Below are 14,463 nucleotides of genomic sequence, written 5' to 3'. Positions count from 1 at the left end.
GGTGGAGCAGAAGGCGGGACGATGACCTAATAGGTCTTTTCTATCTTTAGTTTCGTGAGGCTCGGTGGACAAGAGGCGCCTGATCAGGCTCTGCTCGTCCCCCCGCACCCGGGCACGTTTCCCCGGCCGGGAGGACACAGCACCTACCGGCCTAACGAAGCTCTCCAGCCACCTGATGCTTACAACAGGTATCCCAAGGTGACAGCACTTGCAGACAAGCAAGCTTTAGACAGGACTCAGAAGAGATACGTGGGTCATTTTTTAGCAACGAGCCATACAAGCGGTTCGAGTTTCCGTCTTGCCCTTACCTTGAACACTTTTCCGAAAGCACCATCTCCCAGCTCTCCTATAATCTCCCAGAACTCCTCAGGGTTCAAATCCCTCTTGACGTGCTCGTATTGTTTCTTCTTCTTCTCACCACCTAGCTTGAAGATCTTCCGAAAGTTGAAAAAAGACATCTTTGCTCCTGCCGAGGGAGGCCAGTCGCGGGCAGCAAAGAACAGGCGGCTTCTGGCGGTGCCCCCTCAGCCCGCAGTCACCATCCGGGGTGGGCAGCGGGGGTCCTACGGCCGCGATCCCCAACGAGAGCAGTCCTCACACCGCCGGGGGCTGAGAGGAAACAACCCCTCGGATCAACCCGAAGGGGCCGGGCCGTCGACGGCAGCCGCAGCGGAGCTCTCCCGCGGCGGGCTCAGCGGTCCCTTGCCTGCTCGGCCGGGCCGGTGACCATCGCGTTAGCAACAAGTGCCGGACTCCCTCATCGGGACAGAGCCTGAGGAGAAGCGCGGCGAAGGGGATCGCGGCTCCCGCTGGAAAGGGGCAGCGGGGCGCGGCGGACGGGGGAGCGGTCACCCAGCAGCCCGCCGAGGGCGCTCCCGCTTCAGAGGACGGGGCGGATGCAGGGAGAGGAGCGGAGGGGGCTGCCCCTCTCCGGGCTCTGGGCCGGTGTCCTACCGGAGCGTGCGGTGCGGGCTGGCAGAGCGGAGGGAGCGGCAGTTCCCTGCGGTCCTCTCGAGGTTTGTGTCCCGGTCCCTGCCCGCCCTCCCGCAGAGCGCGGCCCGGGCGGCACCGTTTCCTGCGGGGCGGGGCCGCGCCTCCCTCCCTCCCCCCGCCGCCGGCCGAGCGCGTGCGCGCGCGCCCCGTGCGCCCCCCCCCCCCTCCTCTCTTCCCGCGCTCCCGGAACCTCCTCGCACCCCGGCTACCACCGCCGACTGCCGCCGCGCCGGCGCACGCGCACCGCCTCCTCTGGCGCATGCGCACCAGCCGCGCCAACAGCCGCGGTTTCCCCCCTCCCGCCTCCCCCAACGTTTAAGTGTCCGCAGAGGTGGTGGGGAAGAGGTGGGGCTCTGAGCTGCCCACGTGACGCGGCCCTGGTGGCGTAAGCCAATAGGAGCGTGCTGAGGCCGCCGGCGGGTAAGTTGGTGCGTGGCTCCAAGATGGAGGTGGATAGTCCCCTTCATCAGAGCTGGGCGGCAGTCCTTGGAGTGCCGAGCTCTTGTCCGTTTGTGTTGCTTCTGTTTTAACTTGGGAATAGGCCGCGTATGTGTAATTGGGTGCGGTGTGGGAGGGGAAGGTGACTTCCTCGTTCTCTTGTTACCGTGATGGAAGAGGCTCTGTGGGAAAGAGGCCTTTTGCTCTGATGAGTTGTTGAGTCCCGAAGGACACCCTGCCTCTCTCTTATTTATTCTTAGGTGTCGCGTGTAGGTCTCCTGTGGCAGAGGGTGTTGTTTCATAGGTAACGGGACAGCTTCTTTTCTGGATTAGCAGAGTACTTCCGAGTTCCTCTTTTCAGCACAAGCAGAGTGTCTCTTCCTCTACATTGCTTCTTTAAGGCCAGGCTTGATGTGTTTCTGCGTAACCCGATCTAGTTGAAGATGGCCCTGCTCATTGCAGGGGGTTGGACTAGGTGACCTTTGAAGGTTCTTTCCACTCCAAATTATTCTATGATTCCAGGTCTGAGTAGGGGAGTTGGCCAGAAGTGTTTTGTTGGCTGGTGGTGTCTTCTGGAGGGTTTGAGCATGGGAATATTTCTTTGAGGAATATGTTGGTAGAATAATGTTGGAAGACTTTATTTTGTTTGTGGGTTATTGCTGTTGCTACCCCTACTACTTTGTCACAGTATTCTGTCATAGCAGGGTGTGATGTTCGTGTGCTGCCCATGTTTGGTATCTTGGGAGACTTAATCAGTGGGACAGGATTGAATGTCCTTATCTCACAACCTTTTCACAAGTGATTCTTTTATCAGCCTGAAGTATGATTGTATTTTAATAGTTGTGTTGTTTATATGTCACTGAATGTGTGGCATTTCCTCACATGAAAAAGCAAGAGTTGTTCCTTGTAGCCTGGATAAGGCACAACTAGCAGACATCTTAAAGACAAAGTTTAAGTTGTGATGGGAGGCAGGAAGTTGATCTTGCAGTTGTGGCAGTGGATGTGAGACCTAAGAGAGATCTGATAATGAGACAGACACCCCGTGGAAGTCATGTAATCCTTTATCCTCGTATGAACCTGAATGCTTGCGCTTGCCGTTAATTTAAACTGCATTATAAGCTTCTAAAGGCCAAGCTTCTGTTGTTTATCATTCCTCAGACCATTTTATTAGCTTGATAGTAGTTTGCTGAGTAGGGTAGTCCATGTGTAAGCTTACTAATAATAATGAGGGATTGAGATGCACCAGTTACGGGGATCATATAACAAAATCAACAGTCTCCTTGAAAGAAGCATGACTTGGAGAAATAGAAAGTCTTGGCCTGAGTTAATAAAGGGATTTCAGCAAAGGAGTAGTCTAATAGTACAGGTGTTTGTAGTAATGAAGATTAGAAAGGCAATTAAGAGGGATCTAAGAGCATAGCAGCACCCTGGAACTCAAGTTTGAATCGTGTGTTAATGTTTTAGTTGAAGCATGCTGGGGTAGAAGCCTTTTAAGACTATGTTGGTGTTCTATGTTGAGTAGTAAGTGGTGCGAGTAGTATTTGTAGTGTACAGGAACATAGTGTGCTGGGCACAGTACTGCCATAAAACAAGGAGATGGCCCCTAACGCAAGAAGTTTATGAACCAACAGTGTTGTGTCATGAGTTAATTTCTTTAAATAAAGTTAGTTTTAAGGGTACTATCACTTTATTAATAGAGACCCTTTCAAGTTCTCTTGCTAACCTGATAGCAGTCCTGATTTGCTGTAATACCAGCATTTGTTTTTCAGAAATGATCTTGAGTTTAGTGGTTCCTTTGTACTGACAGCTTGGCCACAAAATGTAAAACTGTCGAGTGTTAAAGCCAAGACCGTTTGTGTGTAACGGTAATACCAAGAAACAACTGCAATCCAAATGATCTGGTTTTCATTCTCCTCTGATCTGGCTGGCTGGTTGCACCTATTAATTTCCAAGTTTTGTGCAGATAGTTTGAATTAGTAACGAAGTGGTTGATAAGGTTTCTCCAGCACCAGCTTTCATATGGAAGTTAAAATAAAATTAGGGTTTTAATACTTATTTTAATTTTGTTTTTAAATTGAATATTCTGATTTTAACTTGCTTTCTGTTGGATAAAAAATGCTTTGTGACTAATTTTTAACTGTTTGTTTGGAATGACTAACTAATAGAGGATGGTCAAAAAAGGAATCCAAAGCCATAGCATGAAATCCTTGTATCTAGGCAGGATTAGTTTTTCTTTAGCCTCAGGATTAATGTCATAGGGCAGCAAGTGTGTGTATACCAGAGTTTGTAATAATAACTGGAAATAAATGCGAATCTAGAAAAAAATTCCTTGAGCTATGTGTGAACAAATGTAGTTGAGCTTGCTGTCTTAATAAGGCTGGCAGTTATGGGATACCAGGGCCCAGTTTTTTCTCAGTTCTGTTGATAAATGGACTTTTGACTGTACGTGGTTAACATACAGTATCTTTATAAGTATCAATTTGCTTTGAGTATGTGTGATAAAAAATGTTCACTCAGAGCAGAACAGGGACAGTAATGTCACCTTACCAATGAATAAATGTTAGCGGGTACTTACAGATGTGTTGCTTTAAACTTTTATAGTCTTCCTGTTCTAGAGAGCTGTTAATTCATATAATGTTGAAAAGACAAGATGAAAGGCTGCACAAGAAAGGAGCAATTAATCTAGTGATAAAGGTTTGCTTTTAAGTTTTATTTTCTTTAACAAGTAATTTAAGATAAAAAACTTATATCTGAAAACAGTGGCTCAGTCTCATTTTTCCCTTATTCCTTCACTCTAGAGTGACAGCTTGCCACTGAACCCTAAAAATAAACTCTGTAAGGTGAAGGTTAAGTGCTAGTAGCAAATCCTTCCCAATTTGCATTGACTTGGGTATGGAGGAGACTGTATGATTCCTGGTTGGTTGTGTGTGTGGTGGGTTTATTGTGGGAGAGGATTGTTTAGTTTTTTGTTTTTCTGTGGTTGACTGAGTTTTTAACAACTGTAAATGTTTCCAGATGGTAAGGTTTAAAAAGTAAAAGTGAGTAATAAATATATGAAAATTTCTTCTTCAGGAATTTAATGCAATGCCCCTTGAAAATTCAACGCTTCCTTAAAATGTCAGAGTAAAGATGTTAAAGAACTATATTGGTTGTGCACCAAATACACTGTCTTAAAATAGCTGTAACTTCACTGCAGTATTTTTCATCTCTTTGGGATTTAGAAGTCTCCTTTACACTTGCTGCTGCATCCTTTACACTTGCTGCTGCATCCTTTCCCATTGACTTAATCACTTACACTTGTTACTGTTCCTGACTCCCTCTGTAAGTTCTGTTTCATTTGAACTGCTCTGCTTCAGTTTCTCTTAATTGAAAATAAATACTTGCTTCAGAGATTTATTTTGAAATGTCTTTGCAGCGTATATTCCTCTTTGACTGCCGTCCTACATCCTGTCTTCAGTTCTATCAATATTTAATGGTATATCTTTATGTTGCCTTGACTTCCTGTCCACCCACGCTTTCACTGATCTCCTTCAATCTTCTTTCTGATGTTTGAGTTCATTGAACTGTTCTAAGGTCACAGATGGCTTGTTAGTGGTTAAATCTGAAGTATAATTCTTGTTTCATCCGTCTTAATCTGTCTGTCACCTTTGGCATTCAACGCAGTCCCTTCTGTTTTCTTGATGTATGTGGTGTTTTGCCTGGTATTTTCCAATCATATGGTGATGTTTTTCCATAGATTTTTATCATTTCTACTTGGTTCTGTTCCCAAAGTTTATGTTTTATGGTGTATAGGACTTACTTAAGTTCTGAGTCCACTGTATTCTCTAGATTCTTCTATTTAACCCACTACGTTTCATTTTAACCTTTTTGCATTCCTGTCTTTTTTGCCAAGACCTTGTGTGTCCATGATCTGTACCTGAAGTTATTCCCAAAAACTGCTTTGCTTCCTTCTGAATCTGACTCGTTTTTCCTTGGAGTTTGGGATTTTATGGAATTAAGTTCTGCTATTTCTTCACCTTGTGCCATAACAGCTTTACTAACTTCCCTCAGTCCTTCAGGCTTTATATGAGAAATTTCTGGTGACTCTCCCATACCTGACTGTTTTCTCTCTTCTCCTATTCATTATCAGTCATCTTTCCTTTTCCACTGTTTCTGGATGCGTTGCCCTGTAATAGGAGCACCTCAGTTCACTGTTTTTTTAAATACATGGTGTTTCAAGTGTCTTTCAGTCTTGTATGTTGACCTTAAAGATATTCTTTTCCTTCCTACTGTGACATTTACATCTTCTTTGTGTACATTTTAACTTTGTCTGTTTTGTGTGACCATTTTATACTTCCTGACTTCTGTGTCCTAATGCTCTAATAAATGGTGGTAAGTATGGAGGAGCTAGAAGTATCATTAGCTAATAACCTACGGTTATGACAAGATGAAGAAAGACATACAAAAAAGATCTGAAAAGATCTTTTTATTTCTTTATGATGTAAGAGAATGCCCTGAAAGGCTGTATGTTTCCCTCTAAGGAGCATCGTAGAATCAGCTAGGTTGGAAAAGGCTGTTAAGATCATCAAGTCCAGCTATTACTCCAGGACTGCATTGAGTCATGTTACCCATTATTGGAAGCCTTGAGAGGGAAGACAGTATTTAATATAGGACTCTTACAGCTTTTCTATTAAATGTGCAGTTGATAGATCTGTAGTTTATTATTATGTATTTCAGTTCTGCATATGGAACTTAAAGCTGGCTTCATAAAGGAACAAGAATGACTCTGTTTTGTACTTGAAGTTTTAAGAGTCTTTCTGATATGAGTAACAGGAATAATTCAGTCATATAACACAAACAGGAAAAAAAATAATACCAGAGGTTAGATGCTGTAGAGCTTCCCCATATCTCATTAGCCAGAGTCAATGGTCAGGGTCCTATCAATAACCTGGAAAAAATACATTACATGACTTTGTTTTCCTTCTTTTTTTCTTTCTTTAATGCATCACTGCAGGACCAGTTAATCTAAGAATTGCCATAGAAACGTGGAATTTAGAAGCTTCAACGTATAAGGGTATTACTTGATGTTTGTGGTAAAAAAAAGAAAAAGCCTTAGTGTTAAAGTGGTTAGGAATAAGAATGAGCTAATTCTGGCTTCAGAGAAATCTGTGTGTTTGTTCTAAATTGGCCTCACAGTTTCAGTAGTGAGTGAGGAAAGGTATCTTCAGAGGGCAAGTCACCTTTTCCTGTTCTAGATATTTATCTTTATCACACAGTATTTAAGTGTGTGAGGTGAGTTGTCCTGGAAACGTGTGATGGGGATGGTTCTTCCTATCTATGGGGTACCACTGCCAGCAGAGCTCTTGGAGTGCAGTTCTGATATCAGGCAATGCCTCTGAGAGTAATGTCAGAGCAAATATAAAAGTAACCAAATTACTTGACCATTTCCAAGTAAACCAATGCTGTTTTATTATGGAACTTCTGAAATAAAGTGTCAGAGGAAAAAGCGGTAATATAAATGTAGAAATCTTGACTATGGATCAGATAGTTCAACAGATAGTAACAGAATATTTCTTGGAAATGTATCGGGTCAAAGACGTTCCAGCTTTAATGTGTTAACTTCATTGAAGTTATTGCAAAAAAGAAATGTGTCTGCCTGTAAAGTGGTCTGTAAGAAAGCCACCTTCAAGACTGATATTCAGAAAGAGTTACATATAATGGGAAGGGTAAATTGTGGTTTTATACTACTTGACTGAGAAGCAAATCTCAGATTTAATGGAAAGAATCATCAACTTGAAACTTAGCTGATTCTCTTCATTTGTCAACTGACTAATGCAGTAACAACTTTGGGTCCTTTTTCATTATAACATTATACAAGAAGGATGGACACTTTGGTTTATATTTACCTGAAAAACTCTTTATAGGAATTTTCAGATAATACTGACTTGCATTGGTGGACAGCTGCATTTTTTGAGTACAGTAGTTAGACTTGGTTTTCTGAAAGATTGTTATAGTCATTAAGACATAGAGGAAAAAAATTTTTATTAGTCTATCCAGAGTACTGATTTCTTTTGAAATAATATACAATTAAAATACTACTCCTCTTAGCTATATTGCTTTATTCTTTCGAACAATTTTAATAATTTGAGATTATATTTCATTTAAAGCAAAATCTATTTGCTCAAAACTGTACATGAACCAAAGGCAAAGTTTGTGACTTGCAGAGCCCCCTCTGTCTGATGGCTATTAGAAGATTTAGTTGAGTCACATGAAAGCATGTATTACAAATGCTTCACCATGTTTGCCTTTCCTCCAGATGGTAATTAGACCTTTTCCTCTTGCATAGCAGTCACGAGCTGATTTGCTCTTTTTGTTTGTGGCTTTCAAATTTGCATTAGTTCACATAGCAGCTAGGATTAGAAGTTTATTAAGGGATAAAGATAGCTTTGCATCTCAGTATTGTTTTCAGTCAATATTGGCACAAAAAAAAAAAGTCTGAACAAAAACCCCACATGTAATGCTGCTCTCTTTCAGCAAATCCTGACTTTCTTACCCTGTTTCCCAGGAACCTTTTTTTCCAGAATAGACATTGTGTTCTCTTGTGATCTTGATCGGCTCTGGAATCATGGGACTGAGTAACTTGTTCTGTAATATGAAAATGAGTTATTTTTAAATCTGGTTTTTATTATGGTTAGCCAGCCAGCAAACCCAGTCCTGCTTATGTGGTAAGCATAAGCAGGACATTTATTATGACTTCTACAACTATTATTAAAAATATACCATACAGTAAAGTAGGCAGCATTTCACACACAGAATAAAAAGGACAATCTGACAAAGTGATACCACTCAAAGCTACTAATTCTTTAGTAATATCCCAAAAAGAGACACTGCAGTGGGATAGGATTGGAGACATGTCTACAAACAAAAAGGGGAATGTGAGATACCAGCTGTTTATTAATGCAAAGCTAGACTTGAAAATATAAACAATTTTTACTGAGAAAACGGCTTAGTTTTTAATAAAAAAATGTTTTTATACTACAGCCTTGTTTAAAATAGTTTCTGTATGTGTAATGTTCCTTTTTTTTTAACCTTGATTTTTATAAGCTATTGCATAATTCTCACTTTTGAGGTTTACAAATGGTTTACTATGTGTTGTAAAGTAGAATTTGGCTTTATGGAGAATCTCTTCATGGTACAGCAGCAATATGTGGAGCTGTAATAATGTGTCAGTTGTTAAAGCACACAACAGCTATTGTGTGTCCAAAGATAGTATAGCAAACTTTGGGCCCTAGGACTTGCTTATTAGAAAATAGTATTGTGATGTGATGCACATGTCTCAAGTGCCCTGGAATCTGGCTTTTTTTTTGACAGAAAGGACATTTAATCTCATATCTAGTCCACAATACTACCTTTTATAACCATAAAATATTTACGTGCCATGTGGTATTTATGGATTATGCCAAAAAAGCCCCTTCCATTAAGTAGACTGAATTTTCTGTAGCAGAAAATCAGGTTACCTATCAGAAAAATAAATTATTGTGGCTTCTGGCTGAGCTATAATATGTTGTTCTGGATGTGGTGAGGCACTGGAACAGGTTGCCCAAGGAAGTTGTGAATGCTTCATTCCCTGGCAGTGTTCAAGGCCAGGTTGAACAGAGTGTTGGGTGACATAGTTTAGTATGTGGTGTTCCTGACCATGGCAGGGGGGCTGGAACTAGGTGATATTAAGGTCATTTCCAACCCTAACTATTCTATGCAGTGTACAGGAATGACTTACTTTCAGAAGCATGAGGTAGGGAGTAGCATCTATTTAAATCTGTTTATAAAAGGTTGTTTGGGTTTTTTTTTTTTTACATACCGAGAAGTCAGAAATATCAGTGATTTTATTGTATTAGCTGTGACATTGATTCATATAGGGAATGTAAGAAGTTGCAGCCACAGTCACTGGTGAGGTATTTGCTTTCAATAATCTTAATAGTGTTATGTCCATTTGGTGCATTCCTACTGGTTTCAGAAGAAGTTTTTAAAGGTGGACAAAAATCATCATTAGCAAACAAGTCTATGGCTTTCTTTGCTTTGTGGGGAAGAAAGGTATTAAGATACGGTGTAGGACAGGTGTTCCTGAACAGTCTTGGTTTGTTCATTATCAGTCCTATGTCACCTCTCAGTGATGAAATTTGGACAGATCTCAGAGGGAGCATCTGTAAGATTTCATTATTTCAGAACATCCTTAGAGAATTACAAAAATTGCTAACCCAAAAGTTAGAGGACAAAGTCTCTGGGTTTTTAAGAGGTCCTAATAGAGTTTACTGGCTCAAGATAAGGGATGATGAGACAGCTTTTCTTATCTGAGAAGAAACTAGTGACATGATTCAAAGTTCATAGAATGCAGTGTAAGGGATTATGCAGAACAGTTTGTCTTGAGGAATCAAGAAATAGCTGCATACCTTTGACATTTCTGAAACTTCCTTGGTTTGTAGGTCAGAACAGCCTGGGTGTGACTAAGAAATCCTGTGATTGATTTCAGATATAAAAGTTCTAATTCTTCGAAAGGAGGCACAGTTACAGAGAATAGCAGGCTGGGAATTGTACCATTTTTGATACAAAGCCCCCACTCTATTGATACTTCTCCTAAATGCTGGTTGAGAGGACCCTTGTTAGGAACATTAGAAAAGCATAACAAAAGCTTTATTCTTACATGGAGTGATACCACAAACTTCTCCCAGTAACAAAGAGATTACTGTCATAATATCCTCAAGCTGCACCAGGGAAGGTTTAGATTGGATATTAGGAAAACGTTCTTTACCAAAAGAGTGATCCAGTATAGGAACAGGCTGCCCAGGGCAGTGGTGGAGTCGCCATCCCTGGAAGTGTTTAAAAATTGTGTAGATGAGGCCCTTAGTGACATGGTTTAGTGGTGGCCTTGGCAGTCCTAGAGTAAAGGTTGGATATGATCATGGTTGGTGTTGGTCTTTCAAAGAAGAGTAACAGTTAGGTCTCAGTGTTCTGAAAGAGGTCCCAATGAGCAAACTCAGTCTCTAGGTACACTCACAAAATATATTATGATCCTAGCTGGATCTGAGACTTCAAAATTACTCTGATTTGAATTATTTTGTATCTACCAACCTTGCTACTTGGACACTGTTTCAAACACACCCTCAGAGTGGTCTGGTGTAGTTAATAGGTTTACTTGGATAGTAGATGATATCTTTTTTAGAGCATTCAGCAAGTCTGTCATAACCTGATGCTTTGGTACATGCTGGGAATATTTTGAGAACTTCATCACAACTGTGCACCTAGACTGAATGGTAGGTTAATTATTTTGAAGTCTGTAGTTGTAATGGAATGCTCTATTGTTCTATGAACATTCATGTGAATAATATGTACCAAAATACAAAAGACAACTGTGTTGCCTTCAGCTGAGGTGAATTAGGTTTTATTCTCTTTGCTGTTAGATAACTTGAATGAGTTAATATTCCTTTATGCTGGATCTGTAAATTACATGTACCTGTCAAAAACCTTTCCTTTGCAGGAGCCTTTTTGGAATCCTGTTGCTATGAAAGCTTCCACACTGCTGTTTTTCCAAGCAGCAATCTTATTGTTTATAAGAAGTAATTTATTTTTAGTTTTGTTTGGTTTTATTTCATGCTGATAACTGAGAACCTTCTCTCTCCCAGTGAAAGAATGTCTTCACGGTAGCTCAGCTTATTCTGGCAGCACTGTGGGTGATTAAGAGCTTGCAGAGAATTAATCATCTTCATAGACTTCCTCCTGCCCTCAGTCGAGACAAGTTAGAGAATTAGTTGAAGAAGGTGCTTCAGTATGATTACCCAATAGCTTTAAATACAAATAGCAAATGAAGCCTTCTGAATATCAGTAGTGACTACTAAACCTTTTTCATGGTAAGCTTACAGCTGTCCATGGCAAATCAACATACAGAGTTTGTTTACTGCTCTTTTGCGTGGTTTGCTGATTTCTTGTTGTGTAGGAAAATATCTTGTGACTAATACATAGGACAAGGATGAGGAGGAGCTACTTCTACTGTTTATTTTATTGCACACTTCCTTGTTAGTTTTCCAGAATCATGCTTTTGGAAAATTGGGTGCCAAAGCCTTGTTACAAGGTTTAACTTGCATATAAAACAGATTGAAGTGCCAAAGAAGGCAATCTAGAAGTGCCAGCTTTGTCCCCTTTCCTTCCAAGACTGTTGATGTTAGAGGAGCCAGTCTGTCTGATGTCCTGCAGCCACATGTGCCTGTCCGGAGGATTTCTGGTCAATGCTGTGGAAAGGAAAAAACAGAGAGATGGAAATACATTACAGGTTGAGGCCTGGAGATGTTAACTCCACTGAAAGACTATTATACAGTAGTGGTGTCAGTTTATTGATAAAACAGGGCTCTTTTCTCCTACCTATATCCTGATTATTATGGGCACTGTGAGCAGTGCCTTTCTATGATGGACTCTGCTGGCTAAAATTTGTGGCGATGGATCTTTTGTCCTGCACCATCTTTCCTTGCCTTTCCTCCAAGTGTACTGTAATCTAGTGTAATTAAAGGACATAAGATGTTTAAAGTTCCAAGCAATATCTGAAAGAAAAATTATGTAATTCTTTCTTTTTGGTACATCTGTTATCTCAGGAGATTCGACAGATGTTAACACTTGTACAAGCACCATTCTGGGAACTGCTGCAACTTCAGAGGAGCTGTAGCTCTCTGAATTTTGTTTCAAAGCCTTTTTTTTTTAACTGAAATTGTACTTGCCTTGTATGTAAGACCCACAAGACACAGTGCCCTTACTGACTGTTACAGCATGTAACAACTAAACTCAAAGGACTTCACATGAGCAGCAACAGGTGAAGGTAGTTTATTAGGAAAGACTGAAAGTGTTTACCCTACTTTGACTTTTAACAGAATCACCAGGTAGGAGGTGGATCCAAACTGACCTTATTTTACTGTTTGGTAGTTTTCTAACCGCTGTAAATTTGATATCAATGCACATCTCTTTCAGTAGCCTTTTTAATCTTTCAGTGATGTATTTTGGTCTCTGTTATGGTTTTCATCTTGTTACTGATATGGACAACTTTCTTTTTTAACAAGTCTATGACTGAGCTTCATTGTTAGAATCTTTATATTATCTGTAACCAAAGGCTTTACTTTCCAGCTCACTAAGATCTACTTGTATAATAAGATACTAGATTGGTTTGGGTTTAGTTTAAAATGTTGTATGTGGCCTTGGGTAATTGAAAACATTTCTTGAAATAATGGTGTCTTTAATTGTGTAGTGCTGGAATTGCCTCTGCTGATCATGAAAAATTGAATAATAATCATTTGTTATGTAGGGTGCTGACTCAAACAGACATGAGTTCAATTCAGATGACAGAGGTTGGTACAAAACTCAGCTGTTGACTCTGCTCCTCTGTCCACAAGTTGCTTTCTCTGTGGCTGGGATGGCTGACCCATGAAGCAATTCTTTATCAGCCACAGTTTATAGCCTCATTTATTCAAGTAAAACAGTGCTGCCTTTAAGTTGTTTTAATGCACAGGGTTGGCAGCTCTAACAGCTTAGGAGCTGCTTCCTATATAGAATCATGAGTGCCAGTATGATTGTGGCGGTCTTTGGAGAAGAGTGAATGCATGGTAGAATGTTTAAGCTGCCTGTATTGGTGGATAAATATTCTCTGTTTCTGGTTTACAGAGAACCTTAAAATCTTTGTAGCAGTTTGCAGAGTAGTTGCAGACAACAGCTGGCAAGATACCTTTGCCATGGCTCCAAAAGATTCATCTCAAACTAAGGCAATTTTCTCCATGAGTTTTGGTAATTACATCTGGAGAGAAGACAACAAGAAACGTTAAACCAGATACTGTTCTCTGGGTTTTCTATTTCACTGAGAAGGGAAGAAAACAAATTCTAAGTCATTTACCATTTTTGAAAAGGTACTTGGTGAACACAGGAATAGGAGCCAAGAAATCACTGGGCAGGGCTGGTTCTGTTGAATAACTCTGGTGTTAAATAGGTAGCTATTCTAACAAGGCTACCAGGTAGGCTGCTTGAGAGGGAAGAGAGACAGGGCTTTGATTTGGGTGGTGGCATTATTGGAAAGGCTGCCAATTTTCCTTGGTTTCCCTTCTTTCCTTTTTAGGATAACACCTTGCTGAGCTCACAAGATAACACTAAGGCTTATGGGCTTGGTTTAATTCTCACTGCAATCAGAAAGCTAACACTGATAGCAGTAGGTGAAAAGACTCATTTTAATAGGTTAGTGTCTAGAATAATCTCCAATTGAGGCTTTTTGTTTATTTGTATTTAGATAACTACTGTGTAAACTTGAGCTTTCTGGATTTGAAACAGGATAGTTTTCCCAAAAAGTGGTCCACATAGCTGAATTTAATTCTTTTTTTGTTTTTGATAATGCTTTTGTAGCCTTTCTTTGGAGTTACTTTATAAAGAGCTAAAATAGAATACAGATATCATCTATCTAATGAGCTCATGGACCAGATGCTTCTCTTGCCTTTTTTTTCTCCTATAGCAGGACTGCATTCCTTGCACTACAGCAACTGTAAAGTCATCACACTGCATTTAAAACAAAATGAAGAAAGGGTGACCTTTTGCTAGGATTCTGTATCACTAAGCCTTTTCACCATCTTTAAGAAAAAGCTAGTTTAATCCTTTAACATTTGTAATATAGTATCTGCTCAGAATTGTCTATTGTGAGCTATCTGTATTCTCATTGATTATAATGCCCTGCATCACCTCAGTGCTGGCTCTTTGCCCCTTGGATCATCCTTGTACAGCCTAGCTGTTATCTTCCCTGCTGATAGCATATCACCAGTGGTACCAGTTAAGAGCTGAAAACACTTCCAGCATAATGGAAAGTTCTACTTTTGCCAGAATGACTCACTAATGAATTAACCTCTGCAATACTCTGCCTGGGACAGAGGCTTCCTGTGCCAACTTCAGAAAAGCTTATGGGAAGATGCTATTATATAGCAAAAGAGAAATGGATTTGAAGTGTTTTATCTCAGCTTGGATGGAGCTTTGGCTGGCATGGATTGG

General features: G+C 40.6%; 2 protein-coding genes across 6 annotated transcripts in view; one reads left to right on the top strand and one right to left on the bottom strand.

The window, feature by feature from the left end:
- Positions 1–874, bottom strand: part of SLK (STE20 like kinase) — a 50,269-nt gene extending 49,395 nt beyond the window's left edge. For both annotated transcript variants that reach the window (XM_005154624.3, XM_031053782.2), the window contains exon 1: positions 309–874. In XM_005154624.3, the coding sequence (XP_005154681.2) occupies positions 309–458 (150 nt within the window). In that variant the 5' untranslated portion in view covers positions 459–874. The remainder of the gene's footprint in view (positions 1–308) is intronic.
- A 401-nt stretch (positions 875–1,275) lies between these two features.
- STN1 (STN1 subunit of CST complex) overlaps positions 1,276–14,463 on the top strand; it is a 46,579-nt gene continuing 33,391 nt past the window's right edge. For 2 of the 4 annotated variants that reach the window (XM_031053878.2, XM_013130399.3), the window contains exon 1: positions 1,276–1,413. The gene's annotated coding sequence lies outside the window, so the exon portion shown is untranslated. Of the gene's footprint in view, positions 1,414–1,484; positions 1,540–4,083; positions 4,126–14,463 lie in introns of those variants that run through there. The other 2 variants (XM_031053876.2, XM_031053877.2) reach the window with 2 other exon arrangements.

Source organism: Melopsittacus undulatus, chromosome 4 (assembly GCF_012275295.1).
Source record: "Melopsittacus undulatus isolate bMelUnd1 chromosome 4, bMelUnd1.mat.Z, whole genome shotgun sequence".
Classification (NCBI taxonomy): domain Eukaryota; kingdom Metazoa; phylum Chordata; class Aves; order Psittaciformes; family Psittaculidae; genus Melopsittacus; species Melopsittacus undulatus.
Note: the sequence above shows the minus strand (reverse complement) of the source record. Positions and strands in the feature narration are given on the sequence as shown.